The sequence below is a fragment of the Somniosus microcephalus genome, chromosome 9 (assembly GCF_052327205.1).
Source record: "Somniosus microcephalus isolate GS21.2 chromosome 9, FLI_Smic_1.0, whole genome shotgun sequence".
Taxonomy (NCBI): Eukaryota; Metazoa; Chordata; class Chondrichthyes; order Squaliformes; family Somniosidae; genus Somniosus; species Somniosus microcephalus.
This window is the reverse complement of record NC_140995.1, coordinates 185395530-185414224: the sequence shown is the minus strand read 5'-3', so window position 1 is coordinate 185414224 and position 18695 is coordinate 185395530. Positions and strand designations below refer to the sequence as shown.

Below are 18695 nucleotides of genomic sequence, written 5' to 3'. Positions count from 1 at the left end.
TGTGCTGCCGCGAAGTCCTGCAGACTCCTTGCCTGTGCTGCACTGAATTCTTGCAGACTCCTGGCCTGTGCTGCCTCGAATTCCTGAGCACTCCTTGCCAGTGACTATGGAGTCAGGCATCCTTGCCACTGCAGCCATGAGCTCAGTGTGCCTGCGCTCAGCCTGGGCGCCCATTTCACCAAGGAGCCGCACCTCCTCTGCGCTCACCGTAGCAGGACTGGAGGCCGCACTCACCCTCCGGGGAGAAGGCCGCCGAGCTTCCCCACCCCTCCCGCGTTGCTGCAGCCCGCTGGGCCCCGGAGCTTCACTCTCCTCAGACCCTTCCCCCCTGCTCCCCTCCAGGGAAGACGTGTCACCATCATGGCCATGGTCTGCCTCGGCTGAGGGTGGCACTAATGGGCCAGCTTCCTCTTCCTCCTCCTCGAATTCAGAATCACTGACAGTGGCAGCTTGAGGGCCCGCCTCCTCACCTGGCGAATCAGCATCTGAAAGCAGGGAGGCACAAGAGTTGCTTTAGAGTGAGGACAGGGCGGCAGCGAGGGAGGCATGAGTGCTGCTATGCACTGCATTGGTTCGATAGTGGCAAAGGATGCTGGTGTGAGACACAAGTGGAAAGAGAGAGGTCAAAAAGGTGATGACCTCACCATTGCTGTCCAGAACAGGGTCGGCATCTCCACTGGTGACGGGGCCAATCAGCCGGCCTGCCATAATGCGCTCCACATGCTGCTCCAGGTCGCTGAGCTCTTTGAGGTCAGGACGGCCTCCCCTGGTCCGTCGCTGCTGCCTGCGATTGTAGGCCAGCTTGCCCTGCAAGAGAAAGGACGGCCTCTAAGTACAGTGTCAAGCCCTGATCTTGCCTGCACTGCCTCCCATGGTGGAATAGCCCTGACGGTGGAATAGCCCTGACAGTGTCAAGCCCTGATCTTGTCTGCATTGCCTTCCATGGTGGAATAGCCCTGACAGTGTGAAGCCCTCATCTTGCCTGCACTGCCTCCCATGGTGGAATAGCCCTGACAGTGTGTAAAGTGCTGAATGTGCAAGTGGTTTTCATGAGAGTCCCATAGCTCTTGGATGAGGGCTGGGCATTGGGGCTTTCAGGTCCCTTTGGCCAGAAACTAAGGTGCACATGCAGGGATGAACAGGATAGTGGAAAGGGTACTCACCCTGACAACCCGAGTGAGGTCGTTGAACTTTTTCCTGCATTGAAGTGCAGTCCTGGCAACCATGCTGTTGGTGGTCACCCTGTTTGCCACCTCCCTCCAGGCTTTTCGGTATTCGCTGGGAAGCGGCCTCCTCCCACTGTCAGGGAAGAGGACAGGTCGCCTGCGCTCTACTGCGCCAACCAGTAGCCTCAGGGCACCCTCGCTGAAGCGCTCCGCTCGCTCCCTAGCCTTCTGCACGGTCCTGGCCGTAGAAATGATGACCCAGCAATGGTCAGGCCTTGCTTCAGGGCTGCAGTGTGCAGGGCGTGGCAGCCAAACAAGTCCACCCTCCCCCTTTAAGAGCTGACCGGTGCCAGCGTGTCTGCCTTCAATCAGCAACTCGCCACAGCTGTGCTGCGCCCGCCCTCGGTGTTAGCGCCTCGGCCTGCCGGCTTAGCGCCTTATGATAGTCGTGCATCGCCTGCTTTAGCGCAGCAGCAACCTCTTGGGGCGATGCAACTCAATTTCGGCGAAGGTGGTGCTAAGTTGTGCCGGGCGCTAAACTTAGCGAACGTCCGGCTGTAGCGCCCCAAACGTGGCGATACTGAATTTCTGGGCCAAAGTCTCTGCTTGGGTACTTTACCTTGCCGGGATGATGGTTCCTCTTCCTCGGTCGGCAGTTGAAGTTTGCATGAAGATAGTCACAGGTTAGCTGAACTGAAGGCCCGATCATTCGAAGCTTGTCTTCAATCGTCTTCCCAATTCGTCTTCCCAATTCATCTCGCCTCGTTGCGTCCCGCTTCGCCTGGCCTGGATTGTCCGTCGGGCGTTTCCTGATGGAGACGGGAAAGGCACGGGCATAGGCCAGGGGGTAAGCGCGGGACGGGGGAAGAGCAGCAGCCATGAGGGCGAGGAGCAAGAAGAAGAAGAGAGCGATTGCTACCCCGGGCCTTCAGTTATACTCCTTAAGATGGCCCTTATCTGCACGCCAAATCAGGTTAGTTCTTTGTCTTAATCTTGGCGGGCTATTTTAAATAATGGTAGCAATCTAAACTAACGGTTTTTAGATGGCCAGCAATCGCATCTACTGGTCTGATAATTGGCTTGTTTTGTTATTAATACACCTTGACGGGCCTGTCCAGCCTCGATGGCTTCCTTAAGCTGTTCCCGATTATTTATGCAAACTGCTTGATGGCCTTAACTATAGGCCTAACTGGGTTTTGATCTGTCTCCGATTTGATCTAATACATAATTCAAAGTCCTGTCTGGTTTTCAAAATGCAAAGTCTCTCCTCACAGAAACTGCAGCTTTGGTTTCGATTTCTCCACGAGCTGCCTGTGCCACAGAGTCCAAGTTTTAAAAATCTCACAGGCTTTCTGCCACAAGGCGCGGACGCCATCTTGGGTACCCTTTTTAATTAAAATGTCCACGCAGGGTCCCTTTTTATTAATAACAACCTTTGGGGAAATGTAGAAATTTTGCAAATCTTACAACAGTCATCGATATACCGGAAAAAGAGGTGAAGGAGGGGACCTGAGTAGGACTGGAACAAAGAATGTTCCACATATCCCATGAATGGGCAGGCATAGCTAGGGCCCATGCGGGTTCCCATAGCAACACCTTTAATTTGGACAAAGTGAGTGGAGTCAGAGGAGAAGCTGTTCACTGAGAACAAGTTTAGCCAGGCGGAGGAGGGTAGTGGTGGATGGGGACTGGTTGGGCCACTGTTCAAGGAAGAAGCGGAGCGCCCTCAGGCCATCCTGGTGGGGGATGGAGGTGTAGAGGGATTGGACATCCATAGTGAAAAGGAGACAGTTGGGGCCAGGAAACTGGAAACTGTTAAAGTGACGGAGGGCGTCGGAAGAGTTGCGAATGTAGGTGGGAAGAGACTGGACAAGGGGAGAAAAAATAGAGTCGAGATAGGAAGAGATAAGTTCCATGGGGCAAGAACAGGCTGAAACGATGGGTCTACCAGGGCAGTCCTGTTTGTGGATCTTGGGAAGGAGGCAGAAGCGGGCTGTGCGGGGTTGGGGGACTATGAGGTTGGCGGCCATGGAGGGAAGACCTACAGAGAAGATGAGGTCATTGACAGTATTTTATCTTTCCTGCCTCTTACATAAGCACAGTATGTTCTTTCAATTCCTTCCTCCCCTCCTAATCCTGCCCCCCCCCCCCCTCCCCTGTCTCTGCACCTGCTTAATATCTGTTACATCTCCAGCTTTTTGCAGTTCTGATGAAGGGTCCCAGACCGGAAACGTTAACTCTGTTTCTCTCTGCACGGATGCTACCTGGCCTGCTGAGTATTTCCAGCATTTTCTGTTGTTACTTCAAAAGTAATTCATTGGTTGTGAAGTGCTTTGGAAGTCCGGAGATCATGAAAGGTGCTATGGAAATCCAAGTGAAAGAAAGCAGGACTTGCATTTGTGCAGCGCCCATCATTTCCCACAAAATACTTTACAGCTAATTAATTTGTTTTCAAGTGTTGTTACTGTTCTTTTTAGCATGAATTTACTTCCTTCAAAGAAATATAGTTGTTACAAACTTGCAACAAAGTCAGCAAGTGATATTGTGCAGTTTACACACTTCTTACCATCTTGGAGGAAACCCTGATATCAGTGTAAAAAAACCCAGTAAAATTGTTGGATTTCATGCATTGCATTTGTTAAAAGATTTGACATCTGGCTAAATTTCAATAGCAAATTTAGAGACTTGCTGTGCGGTCTCCTATATGCTGGTGGAAATCATTATCTCTCTAGTGCACACTCTTGTTTGTTCTTAGACATCCAAATTTTCTCGTTAGTGATCTGAGATCTAGAAGCTGTGTTTTTGTCTTTCACTGGACTTCTTTCAATTACAAAAACTCATGGAGAGCTTATAGGTATGGGCAGTTCTATTTATCATGATCACTAACTGAAATATATTGCTCTTAATTGCTAATTATTATGTCACAATTAGAAGCAAAAAATGCAGGAAAAATGTAATTGAATTTGTGATTCCGAGTGGGTGGCGATAAAAAGTATTCAGATCTTTTAAGTATAATAATTAAAATCACTTTAGTTAATTAAGATACTGCTTGTTGCTTCAGTTTAACAACTCTGCAAATAAGCTGCACTTGAGCTGTATGCACAGTGTGGGATTCTGTGTTATGTTAGTGCCATTTCAAATGGTAACAGTTTGACAACAGAATCAAGTGGAGACATCTGGAAATTTATTGCAGTGAAAAAACTGGAACAACAATTAATTATTACCCACTTCATCAAGCAAAGATCCCAGAGTATGAGATCACTCCTGAAATCAGAATGTGTCTCTGCTTTTGATCAGAGAAAGTTGAAGGATACTAGTTCCAACTTTGTCATGCATTTGCAATTTAACAGAGAAAAAAAACCTCTCAGTTTTAAGATTAGAAACATGTTTTGATTTGTTCCCAGCATAAACATATAAAGGAATCAAATTGACTCTTCAGACTTGGGCTTAAAACTTAGCTGATATTACATTTTATTTTTGATATTGCCATCCTATATGCTTATAGTGGTATAAAAATTAGCACGAGCCTGACATGGTGACCTCATTCAACAAGAAAGAACAAACTTGCATTTACATAGCATCTTTCACAATCCCAGAACGTCCCAAAGCACTTCACAGCCAATAGTACTCTAAGCGTAGCCGTTGTACTGCAGGGAAACGTGACAGCCAATTTGTGCATGGCCTGGGAGCCACCTGAAAAATGCATATGACCCTGTGATTTGTTATGTAGGCAAGTGTGGCAGCCATTTTGTTCATAGCAAGTTTCTACAAACAGAAATGAGATGAATAACCAGGCAATCTGTATTTGCTTAAAGGAGAAATGTAGGTCAGGCCCCTGGGAGAACTGCTTGCTCTTCTAATACTGCCATGGGCCCTTTAAAAAGAAGATAAAGCCTTGGTTTAATATCTTAGCAGGTCGAAGGCATTTCTAACAATGTAATGGGCTGTCAGGCTAGATTATGTATGCAGATCCTGAGTGGAGCTTGAGCTCACAGCTCTTGACTCAGAAACAAGAGTGCTACCAACTGAGCTAAGTTGACATTTTTGCTATTTTACATTTGCTGCTTCAGTATATGCTTAGAACATACTTTAAAGCACTGCCTACCACTTCAAATAATGTCAGAGGACCATCAACATGCTGGGTTGGAGCAGCATTCTAGACTGCCACCAGCATATCACATCAATCATACGTGCACTTCCCTCCACAATCTGGACATGCAATCTAGATTTGATCTTCCATGAATCTGGTTTATTTCACATTTTCATATTTTCTGCCTATTTTGTGCAGCTTTGGTTTGCTTCCCCATTTCCCCACTGCATGGTACTGTTATTACCAATCTATCTATTTATCTAAATGTAAACATTGCATCTAGCTTGTATTTCCACTCTGTCTCTCTTCCATGCTTCAAGTATTGCACTTTCAATTTTTGTCATTAATTAAAAAATAATAAAGGAACATATTCAGGAACACAAATATCTAGCATGTAGTACCACTTCCCTATTGCACTTTCTTGTATACAAATTTCTTACACCCACACTTCTTGTAGTTGATATGCAGATTTATTGATCTCGGTTGGTATGACTGATGGGATTTTTACTAAAGCAGCAACCATGAAACAGGTGAATGATTTATAAACTACTCCCCAACTAATCATAAATATAAGAGACACTATATTTGTAAATATTCCATTTGTGGGAACAAACTTTATGCTTCTCACTATATTAGATGTGAAGAATCCCATTGCCTACTTACTGAACATCAGAGAATTCAAAAGTCATTAAAATGTTGATATTTGGGGCAATAGCTTGAAAGTGATAATGCATTTGAGTGCTGAGAATTGTCTCTACAGTGCCATTATTGTCCCCATCTGTGTATAATTCACAGCCCTTGAGGGAATTCCTGACAATTTTTGCTTTTGAAGTTATGTGGATTGCACATGTGCCCTGTATGGAAAGTTTAAATAGCAAATGTTACACAAACACAAAAGCAGCTGTTGGTGTAGATCATTCAGTCTGCAGAGAAATGCTTTGGGACTTTTTAATGTGAATATTCTAGGTTAGTTTTTCAGATTGATTTTAAATTTCATATTGAAAGCAGTTGTGTATTAAGTTAAAATTTCATGCTTTTCAAAAAATCTAAAGAATATGTTTTGTAAATGTCTGAAGGATATAATTACTTTTGACTAAAATATATAGGTACTTTCCCTCTTTTTCTCTTTCAGTCAAAATCTATTTGTATTTCAAAGTATGTATAAAACATACATTTATGCAAAAAATATTTAGCTGTTAAGTATATAGCTGGGTTACAAAATACATTGTGTGGCAAGGATGTACTAAAGAAAACGACTTCTGAGTGCCAGACTAAATTGTTTCAGTGCTTCGTATCAAATCAAGTGGCTCATGTTATTCAACAAGTTTTATTGAGAAGGCAGGTCATATTGAAATATAGAGGGGAACCATTTTGTCATGCTAAAAAAAAAATTGGGAGTGGCAGCAGATACAACAAGTGAGATGGGCATTTGTCTGTGAAGTACAACCCCCACATTTGGTCCACAGGGTGTCCATGATATACCTCTTAAATAAACATCTATTTTTATCATGAAAGCTACAGAAAAGGATAACTTTTTTTCTTGTATGTTAAAATGTTTGCTTAAAATGGAATAAAGATCGATGGAGACAATTCTCTTTTCGCATTGCTCCTCCTTTCTATGTTCAAAAATATATGTTCAGAAAATGTATCTTAGACTTGAAAAGGTTTATTTTTTACCTGAAAAGTTATCCACCAGAATTAGTGGTCTCTTTGTTGCTAGTCTGCTCCTTGATACTATGGATGGGAAGGTATCCTCATAGAGTCATAGTCATAGAGTCATCCTGGCAGTAATGCGGTTGCAACTTAGAGTTACTCGATTCCAGGAAAGCATGCTGCCGGTTGGGTGCTCTGCACATACAACTGCTTTCATGCTTTTGCATAGTCTTGCCCCCTGTATCCATTCTTTATTACATAGTATTAACAGCACAAAAGCAGGCTATTTGACCCAACAGGTCCATGCTGGTACTAATGTTCCACACGAGCCTCCTCCCACCCTTCTTTATCTAACCACATCAACATATCCCTTTCTCCCTCATGTGTTTACCTAGCTTTCCCTTAAATGCATCTATGCTATTCACCTCAATTACTCCTTGTGGTAGCAAGTTCCACATTCTAACTGCATAAAGAAATTTCTCCTGAATTCCCTATTGGATTTATTGGTGACTATCTTATATTTATGGCCCCTAGTTTTGGTTCCCCCCACAAGTGGAAACATCTTCTCTACGTCTACCCTATCAAACCCTTTCATAATCTTGAAGACCTCCAACAGTTCACCCCTCAGTCTTCTTTTCTAGAGAAAGAGCTCCAGCCTGTTCACTCTTTCCAAATAGGTATAACCTCTCAGTTCAGGTATCATTCTCGTAAATCATTTTTGCACCTTCTCCAGTGCCTCTATATCCTATTTTATAATATGGAGACCAGAACTGTTCACAGTACTGCAAGTGTGGTCTAACCAAGGTTCTATACAAGTTTAACATAACTTCTCTGCTTTTCAATTCTACCCCTCTTAGGATTGCAAAGGGGTGGAAAGTTTCCGGTAAATTTCCGGAAATTTTCCACGGGAAGTTTATTTTGGGAATTTTGCCCAAAAAAGCACATGCTAGCATAATATTGTTTTTTTTGTATTTCTTTCTTTTTTTTCCACAGGTCCTCTCTTAAAATTACTAACAGAGATGGAATCTTAATTATTAAGGAATTTCTTAATCAATATATGTTTATCTTACTTGGCTTGTTTTAATAATTACAAGTTTTGTGTGTGACTGTGAACAAATGTGTCCTGATTGGGTGGATGAGCGATTAGCTCCCTCTATTTGTAATATTTGCATATCGAATTGTGATTGGCCTGCAGGCATCTGTAAGACTGCTATAGTTTTTTTAAGATCCAGGTTAGGGGTCCTGAGGGGAGTCATTTTGTTTTCTGCTGATGTTGTGATGATGCAGTAAGTAAATCAGACTTTATACCAAATAAACCAGTTACTTGTTGAACTCTGTTGTCCTTTAATTTAAAATATACAAAATAATACACTATTGGTGATGTAGCGTCGTGTGTGTACAGGTCATGCTTCCATCACATGGAGCATCAGCAAAAATGTACTCACCCTGTTGCAATCATGCTGATCGACCGCAGTTCAACACAGAGATGAATGCCCTTTATTTCTCTGCATAGAACAATGCCACGTTTACCGTCGGATGTGTGGAAGCATTTTACCCCAGGCATTAAAGATGGAAAGACTGTGTACATGTGCAAACACTGTAGAAAGCCATATGTAAAGAATGCCATAAAGATGCAGCAGCATTTATCCAACGATCTTGGATCACAAAAGATCTTTGCAGTAGTTACTGACAATGCTGCGAATATGAAGGCTGCTTGGGCTCAAGTGGAGGAGGCCTACCCTCATATTACGTCTATTGGGTGCGCAGCTCATGGGCTTAACCTGCTCCTCAAGGACATCATGGGTTTGAGAACCATGGAAGCACTGTACAATGGAGCCAAGCAAGTTGTTAAGTATGTCAGGGGAAAACAGGTAGTTGCAGCAACCTACAACTCCAAGCAAATGACAAAGAACAAGAACACCACACTGAAGCTGCCCAACAACACTAGATGGGGTGGTGGTGTCATAATGTACAACAGCCTTCTGGAGGGTAAGGAGTCGCTGCAAGAAATGGCAATATCCCAGTCTGGGGATATGGAAACCACCATCAAGAAAATACTGCTGGATGATGTGTTTTGGGAGAGAGTGGTTAGCAGCCTTAAACTACTCTCACCAGTAGCATCTGCAATTGCTCAGATTGAAGGAGATGACGCTGTCTTGTCAGATGTTCTCAGGCTTTTTACTGATTTAAAAGAACAAATCAGCATTGCCCTACCCACATCCCTGCTGCTCAAAGCAGAGGAGAAGGCAATTGTTCAATTCATACAGATGCGTCAAGAATTTTGTGTCAAGCCGATTCATGCTGCAGCATACATGCTGGACCCAAAGCATGTTGGGAGACCAATACTTTCTGGAGAACAGATCAACAGCGCTTACAGTGTGATTTCTACCCTCTCACACCATCTCAATCTGGATGTGGGCAAAGTTCTGGGAAGTCTGGCAAAGTTCTCTACCAAGCAAGGTCTTTGGAATGGGGATGGGATATGGGAATCATGCAAGCATATCAGTGCACATACCTGGTGGAAGGGACTTTGTGCATCTGAGGCCCTGTCACCTATTGCATCGGTGATACTCCAAATCCCACCTTCATCAGCGGCCTCTGAACGAAACTGGTCACTTTTTGGGAATACGCATACAAAGGTGCGCAACAGGCTGACTAACAAGAGAGTGGAGAAACTGGTGGCTATCCGGGCGAACCTACAACTTATTGAGCCAGATACAGAACTGTCCACCACACAGCTAGACACTGACACAGAGGAGGAAATGGACACGTCAGAGAATCAGGAGGAGCAATGAGGAGTAGAAGACTCAAAGGGGCTAAATAAGCTGACGCTCTTTTTATTTTATTTTAGATGGGTCTTCTTTGTGGGGGTTCAATAAAGTTCAAAATTATAACCTAAATAAAGTTTTGAAAGCCTGTTTTTATTTGTATGGAACAGTATGTCTATTTTGACGACAAAGATAATATAAGGGTCAGAGACAAAAACCATTAGTGTGCAAAAAAAACTCTAAATTCCCATGGAAAGTTTCCTCTTAAAAATTCCCAGAATTTTGCAACCCTAACCCCTCTAGAAATGAACTCCAGTGCTTTGTTTGCCTTTTTTATAGCCTTATTAACCTGCATTGCTACTTTTAGTTAGTTCAAAACTGCAGACCCCCATTGCATTCACTGGAATAGTTTTGGACATTACCCTATCCATATCACTTTTGCTGCCTCACTTTCTAGCTTCCTCTTATAGCACTGTTTAGTGACCTAATATTCCTTTCCTACCTTAAATAGCAACCAACTTTAGGAAGCTGAATGTAGCATTTCTTCACTGCGATGAGAGAGTGTTGGTACCTTCTTGCTTAGTCAGATGAATGTGTTTACTGGTGGAAAGTAATATGGCACGAGTTCTATGAGGCAGTTTAGAGATTCTCTTCCATGTCTACTGCAGCATAACCTTGGTTTTCTATATGCATTCAAACTTTTAAATTAGTTTTATTGACTATAATTTAAAGGTCGCCTTCAAGAGCAACAGCTGAGATTCACATAATGTCTTTCAAGTTCCATGTGACTTACAAAGTGGTTAACACTAAGCAGAAAGCAGGAGAGAAGTTAAGGGAGATAACCAAAGACACTGTTTAAAAAGGTGGAGACACTCTGTTTTCAATGCAAAGACATTTAGGAAGGTAATTCCAAAATGTAGAGGTGTATCTACCACCAGTGATTCGGTAGAGGACGAGCAGGGCAGTGGACCAGTGTCAGAACAAGGACAGGTAAGCTGGGTGTAGGGTTGGAGAAGATATCCGAGGTACACTGCAATTTGGATATGGAAAGATGGATAAGGATTTTGAAGTCCCTGGGAGAGGGAACCAGTGGAGGCCAGTGAGGACATATGTGATGGTTGTATGTGGTTTTGTGCAGGGTAGGATGTGGGTCATAGAGTGGTCTAGATGCTGGAAAGCCCATTATCCCGGTTTGCTGCGTTTTATGAAAGTGTGTAGCTCTGGAGCTGGATAATCATCATTGTGACACTCTGGAGCACAGACAGATATTGCTGGAAAGAATTAACTTGGGGTGCTGATGACATTTCCTTGACTTGCCTGTAAAAGCCTATTTTATTTTTTGCTGTAGTTATGCATTGTACTCAAAGTGCTTATACAGGTACGTTTGTTTATAAAACATCCATTTGTGAATTTATCAGTATAATTTAGTGTAGCAAAAAGTCAAGGGCAAGAGAGAGTGACCCAACTTAATGAACATGTCCTCTGGTGTTTTAGCACACCCAGCCAAGCATCCAACTACAACTTGTATTTTCTTTGATTCCACTACCTTCCTTGGTAGTTCATTCCAAATGTTTATCATCCTTTGAGTAAAAATATTTTTTCCATGATGTATTTTAAATTTACCTTTACCTAATAATTTATGTCCTCTTGTTCTAATGGTCTGACTGACCACCTTGAAGTAATATTCTGAATTCGTCTTAGCTAAGCCATTTAATACTTTAAATATCTTGGTGCTGTTGCTCCTTAACTACCATATTTGTGGACCTTAAACTCCTCTAATGTTTCCAAATAGTTTATCCTTTAAACTTGGGATCATTTTGTTTCTCATCTCTGCACCCCTTCCAATACATGATTTCAACTTTTGAAGTATGGTCACCAGATTTGCACACTGCATTGTAAAACCTCCGCATAACTTCTGTAAAGCTATGCTCCACTACTATGGCTATATGTCCCACATTCTATTGTTTTTTAAAATTACTTCTTCACATTAAATAGTCATTGAAAGTGACACATCGGTTGTCAGTATCTGGTCTTTTCCGGGTTTCCCTGTGCTCATTCTGTTCCTTTCATTGTAGACCCACCTTGTTCATTCTTTCTTCCAATATACAATATTTGTTGGTATTAAATTTTGTTTGCTATTTACCTGCCCAATTGACTAACCAATCTGAATACTTCTGCAATTTCTCAACAATATCTGTTGTCCCTACTGCATTATTCTATTTTAGTATCACCTGCAAGTTTAACAAGCTTGCAATTGATTTCTATATCGAGGCCATTATGTAAATAAGAAAATAACAATATAGGACTAAGCATTGATTTCTCTGGGACTCTATTCAACACCTCCCCGAGTCTAACTGTGCACTGTGGTAGTATGTAAACCATCATTGAGATCTTTAAAGTTAATTTCAGCTTAAAATCAACATAATTTCTGGCAACTAATTGAATTTAAGAGGGTGTCCACTGTATACAGTTCAGCAGCCTGAGGTCTAAAAGCAACTGCCAAACAGATGGTGCGATGAGGCAAGTAAGCACGTGATCCTAACATTTTCACAAATCTGCATCAGATTAAAAATTGGCAGTGGGAGAAAAGAATCAGTTGGTTGTGTCTGATAAAATAGGCTAATGGTGTGAAATATAGAAAGTTAGATTGCATTAATTCTGTTTTGCATCACCTGTGGAGTGAAAAGCTTAAATAAGCAGTATTTTCCTCTCTTTCTCCAGTTGTCCAAGCCCTTTGACTTTGTGAGCAGCCTGGTGCATACCATGAAGCCTCCTGGGCCACATACAAAGTTTAATTTCATGTTCCAATTAATTTGTGCATATCTCAAGCTGTGGATACTAACAGTTTTGGGGTTCTGATTTAGAATTTATCCATCAATGAGAAGGCCGTGCTGAAACCAGTCCTATTCAAACATCCAAGCTAATGGAATACAAATGGGACAAATCAACAAATAATAAATATGTGCAGATAGAAGTGAATTTCTTGAGCTTCTTGGCCAAGAAATGGCCCAGCGGTCATAGTTTGGACACCCCTGCTCTAGTTCATCTTCCCCTGTCTTCCCCCCTAGAAATTCAGTATAGCCACGTTTGGGGCACTACAGCATGGCGTTCGCTAACTTTTGCGCCCGGCGCAACTTAGCGCCACCTTCGCCGATATTCAGTTGCATCGCCCCAAGAGGTTGCTGCTGCGCTAAAGCAGGCGATGCACAACTATCATTAGGCGCTAAGCTGGCGATCCGGGGCGCAAACACCAAAGGCGGGCGCAGCGCAGGTGCGGCGAGTTGCTCATTGAGGCCAGACAGTCAGGCGCCGGTCAGCACTTAAAGGGGGAGGGTGGAATTGCTTGGCTGCCACGCCCTGCACACTGCAACCCTAAGGCAAGGCCTGAACACTGCTTCTGGAACAGCTCCACGCCCAGGAGAATGGAGAAGGCCAGGGAGAGAGCGCAGCGCTTCGGCGAGGATGACCTGAGGCTGCTGGTTGGCGCAGTGGACCGCAGGCGCCATATCCTCTTCCCTGAGGGTGGCAGGAGGCCGCTGCCCGCCGAATATCGGAAAGCATGGAGGGATGTGGCAAACAGGGTCACGTCCAACAACGTGGTTGGCAGGACACCAACCCAGTGCCGGAAAAAATTCAACGACCTCACTCGGGTTGTCAGGGTGAGTACCCTTTCCAGTATCCTCCTCATCCCTGCATGTGCACGTCACTTTATGGCCAAACAGGTCTGAAAGCCCTAATGGCCAGCCCTCATCCAGCAGCTATGGGACTGTCAAGAAAAGCACTTGCGCAATCAGGACTTTAGACACTGTCAGGGCTATTCGACCATGGGAGGCAGTGCGGGCAAGATCAGGGCTTGACACTGTACTTAGAGGCGGTCCTTTCTCTTGCAGGCCAAGCTGGCGCATAACAGAAGACAGCAGCGACAGACCGGGGGAGGCCGTCCTGACCTGAAACAGCTGAGCGACCTCGAGCAGCGAGTGGAGCGGATCATGGCAGGCCGGCTGAGTGGCCCCGTCGCCACTGGAGATGCTGACCCTGTTCTGGGCACCAATGGTAAGGTCATCACCTTTTTGACCTCTCCCTTTCCACTTGCGCCTCACGCCAGCATCCTTTGCCACTATCGAACCAATGCAGTGCACAGCAGCACTCATGCCTCCCTTGCTGCCGTCCTGTCCTCACTCTAAAGCAACTCTTGTGCCTCCCTGCTTTCAGATGGTGACTCGCCAGGTGAGAAGGCGGCCCCTCCAGCTGGCACTGTGTCCGAGTCTGACATAGAGGAGGAGGAAGAGGAAGCCAGCCCATCAGGGGCACCCTCAGCCGAGGCAGCCCATGGCCATGATGGTGACACGTCTTCCCTGGAGGGGAGCAGGGGGGAAGGGTCGGAGGATAGTGAAGCTCCGGGGACCAGAGGGCTGCAGCAACGCGGGAGGGGTGGGGAAGCTCGGCGGCCTTCTCCCCGGAGGGTGAGTGCGGCCTCCAGTCCTGCTACGGTGAGCGCAGAGGAGGTGTGGCTCCTAGCGGAAATGGGCGCCCAGGCTGAGCGCAGGCACACTGAGCTCATGGCTGCAGTGGCAAGGATGCCTGACTCCATAGAGTCACTGGCAAGGAGTGTGCAGGAATTCGGGGCAGCACAGGCCAGGAGTCTGCAACAATTCAGTGCAGCACAGGCCAGGAGTCTGCAACAATTCAGTGCAGCACAGGCCAGGAGTCTGCAGGACATTGCGGCAGCACAGGCTAGGAGTCAGCAGGACTTTGCTGCTTCACAGGCGGCTTCTAGCCAAGTGCTCAGTCGTGCCGTGCATTCACTGGCTGCTGTCATGCAGACACAGACCAGGGCCACACGGGCACTAACTGCTGCCAGACTCGCTGGATCGGCCAGGCATCGCCGGGGCACTCGCTGTGCCGCAGCAGCCCAGCAGTCTGTGCCTCAGCAGATTGCTGCGCATGCTGCAGTGCTGGCCCGTGCGCGTGCCAATGTCTCAGCCGACCAGGGAGTGCCTGTGATCTGTCAGGTTGGCAGCATTCCTGCAGCCAACACTGTCACTCCTCCATTGCAGCTGCCACCAGCCGTTGGACAGACTGCTGCCGCCTAAGCAGAGTTGGAGCAGTCAGCAGCCGGCCCCTCCAGGCCCAGAGCTGGTCCAGGCCGACCCCCAAGGGCATCTGCCGTCTCACCATCTGACCCTCAGCAGCCTTCCCCCAGCCTTGCTGCAGCCACTGGGGTCCCATTGAGGAGGAGCTGCAGGGCGGGTAGGGGCCAGTCACGGAAGCGAAACGGATCACCCTCGCAGGGGAAAAAGTAGAAGGTGTGGCCAAATGTTTTGTTTTACTTATAAAAGCCGAGACTGGTGTATTTGTTTCATATTTAAAGGCCGAGACTGGTGTATTTGTTTCATATTTAAAGGCCGAGACTGGTATATTTGTTTTACTTTTAAAGGCCGAGACTGGTGTTTTTGGGGGGGGTTTCTCTCCATTAGTTTGTCATGTGGGAAGGGCACAGAGGTATCATAGTAAAACATTTTCTTAAATCGCACTGTCCATGCTTTCTTTTGGAAGTCCTGGTTGCCCTGCTCGGCTGAGGGCTTGTGGAGCGGCTACATTCATCTTCTGCCATTGGCACAAGCCATTCCCTGAGAGGGGGCCTAGAACCGACTTGCAATAAGCCGCCGACGGGCGGCCCTTGCACTTTCTGCCTCCCTCCTGTGCTGGTCCTCCTCCTCCTCCTCCTCCTCCTCCTCCTCCTCTGGTGGTCCTCCAATGTCTGCTGGCAGTGGCTGAGTCCTGCGGATAGCCAGGTTGTGCAGCATGCAGCACACGACAACGAAATGGGAGACTCGCTCAGGCGAGTACTGTAGGGCTCCCCCGGAACAATCCAGACAGCGGAACCGTTGCTTCAGCACGCAGATTGTTTGCTCAATGATGTTCCTGGTTGCTTGATGGCTCTCATTGTATCCCTCTTCAGCAGGGGTGCTGGGCGCATGGAGCGGGGTCATCAGCCAGGTGCACAAAGGATAGCCTTTGTCCCCGAGAAGCCATCCTCGTGGGTGAGGCTGGGCCTCGAACATGTCTGCCACAGAAGTCTGGCGCAGGATGAAGGCATCGTGGCTGCTGCCTGGAAAGTGGGCATTGACAGCTGGGATGAGCTGCCTGTGGTCACACACCAACTGCACGTTGAGCGAATGGTAGCCCTTCCGGTTGCGGTAATCCTCGGCATTCTCTAGAGGTGCCCGCAAAGCCACATGCGTGCAGTCAATGGCGCCCTGCACCATGGGGAAGCCCGCTAATGCTGTGTGGTAAACCACTGTTATATCTGTCTGTATGTGTATGTGTATTCCACTAGGTACAGGTCTGGACATGCCTCGGCTGACTCCTCCCACTATTCCAGGTATATAAGTTGTGATAATAATAATAACTTCCGGGAAGTTATGTCATCACTTCCTGTGAACTATGAACTATGTACATACCTCACTTCCTGTCATATGTCACTTCCTGTTGGACTGGTATAAATACTGGACTGTTCAGTATTGTAAGAGGCTTCTACCAGAGGCATGGTAAAGACCTCTCTTGTATATAGTGTGTTTATAAGTTACTTAAAGCTTACTTTAAAGTTACTTGATGGTAAGACTCCTTTTTCTTACATCATAAGTGACTACCTCCCAGTCCCTTAGTATTCTGGACAGGTCGACCACTCGAGACAAGACCTTCATTCTTTAGTTAATAAAAGCCTGGTTGTTACTCGCTTAACCTCAGTCCTTTGAGTAATTGATGGCGCATCAATTTTATTAACTAAATTTTTTATAATGGAGAAGATCCTCACACCAGCATGCCTGGACCTGGACAGTCGGGAAGCGGACGCTTCCACCAAGTTTGCTCACTGGCTCACGTGCTTCGAGACATTCCTGACTGCCTCCACTGCGGTCGTAACGGATGCGGACAAACTGTCTGTCCTGATCTCCAAGGCGAACCACCGAGCGTACTCAGTCATCCGGGACGCGACCTCGTACACAGCCGCCCTCCAGCTCCTCAAGACCCAGTACACACGCCCTGTGAACGAAGTATACGCCAGGCACCTTCTGGGGAGTCGCAAGCAACAACCTGGGGAATCGACTGAGGAATACCTCCAAGCACTGTCCATGCTTGGCCGGGCCTGTGGGTGTAAGGCGGTAACGCCCGCTAAGTACACGGAGGAACTGATCCGGGATGCCTTCGTAGCGGGCCACAGGTCCAACTACACCCGACAGCGACTGCTGGAGCAGAGTGACCTCACCCTCGACAAAGCCTCCGAAATCGCACTAACGCTGGACGCAGCCTACCGGGGCATGGATGCCTACTCCTCTGCACCGTGGACGCCGCGGGGAACGACAACCTGGGACACGGTAGGACAGCCCCATAGCACCGTGCCACCCCAGCCACAGCCCAACAACGGCCCAACTACCGCAGCAGTGTCCCAAAGCCAGACAGCAGTATCCCAAGGCCAGAAATGCTACTTCTGTGGCCAGGCCAAACACCCCAGAGCACGCTGCCCGGCGAAGAATGCGACCTGCTCGGGCTGCGGGAAAAAGGGACACTACGCCAGCGTCTGCAAGGCCAAAGCCACCCCGAACGCCAGCAGCGCCGCGTGTGGGCCGGGCGAGCCGCCATCTTGGGCCCCCAACAGCGCCGCGTGCGGGCCGCCATCTTGGGCCTCCCCAGCCATGTGCGAACCACCGCAGCAGCAGCCACCTTGGACGACTCCAGCCACATGGGAATCATGGACGCCGCCATCTTGGACACCAGCCGGGACGCAGCAGACCGCCAACCCCCCCCCCATCTGATACCCGCAGCGACGCACCGACCCCTACGCTGGCCTCTGTTACGCTGGACCAAACGAGACCGCACCAACTAGCTCGGTCCAAAATGGACGTTAAGGTAAACGGCCATGCAATAAACTGCCTTTTTGACTCCGGGAGCACAGAGAGCTTCATCCACCCCGACACGGTGCGGCGTTGCTCTCTCCCAGTCCTGCCTGCGCACCAGCGGAGTTCTATGGCCTCCGAGTCCCAGTCAGCGGGCATTGGCGGCTACTGCGTGATGACACTAGTAGTAGACGGGACTGTGTTCAATAATTTTAAACTCCTGGTCCTGCCCGACCTCTGCGCTGCCGTCCTACTGGGGTTGGATTTCCAGTGCCACCTCAAAAGCGTTACGATGGCGTACTGTGGCCCCCTCCCCCCACTCACAGTCCGCAGCCAGCAGCCTCCAAATTGCCCGCCGCGCATCAGATGCAACCTCTCCACACTCAGAGTCCCACCCCCCCCCTACTGTTTAGCCCATCGCCACAAAGAGCAGGCGATACAGTGCCGGGGACAGGGTTTTCATCAAAACCGAAGTGGAGTGGCTCCTGAAGGAGGGGATTATTGAGGGCAGCTCCAGCCCCTGGCGAGCCCAGGTTGTGGTCGTTAAGACCGACGAGAAACAACGCCTGGTCATCGACTACAGCCAAACAATAAACCGCTACACCCCGCTGGACGTCTACCCACTCCCCCGCATAGCTGACATGGTCAACCAGATCGCGCAGTACCGCGTCTTTTCGACCATTGACCTGAAATCAGCGTACCACCAGCTCCCCATCCGCCCTGAAGACCGCCAGTATACTGCTTTTGAGGCAAACGGCCGCCTCTATCACTTCCTTAGGGTTCCCTTTGGCGTTACCAACGGGGTCTCCGTCTTCCAAAGGGAGATGGACCGGATGGTCGATCAAAACGCGCTGCAGGCCACTTTCCCTTACCTAGACAATGTGACAATCTGCGGCCATGACTTGCAGGACCATGACGCAAACCTCGAGAAATTCCTCCGCACCGCCCAACTCCTGAACCTGACATATAACAAGGAGAAGTGGATATTCCGCACAGACCGCCTCGCCATCCTTGGCTGTGTTGTGGAACACGGGGTCATCGGTCCCGACCCGGACCGGATGCGTCCCCTTATGGAACTCCCACTGCCCCACTGCCTAAAAGCCCTGAAGAGGTGCCTAGGGTT

At 47.4% G+C, this 18695-nt stretch overlaps 1 protein-coding gene across 6 annotated transcripts in view; it reads left to right on the top strand.

Annotated features, from left to right (window-relative positions):
- Positions 1-18695, top strand: part of bckdhb (branched chain keto acid dehydrogenase E1 subunit beta) — a 536758-nt gene that overhangs the window by 236183 nt on the left and 281880 nt on the right. Inside the window, exon 9 of one of the 6 annotated variants that reach the window (XM_085997681.1) lies at positions 7903-8241. The exons of the other annotated variants lie outside the window; for them this stretch is intronic. Within the exon in view, the coding sequence (XP_085853807.1) occupies positions 7903-7914 (12 nt within the window). The 3' untranslated portion in view covers positions 7915-8241. Of the gene's footprint in view, positions 1-7902; positions 8242-18695 lie in introns of those variants that run through there. 6 annotated transcript variants of the gene reach the window in all.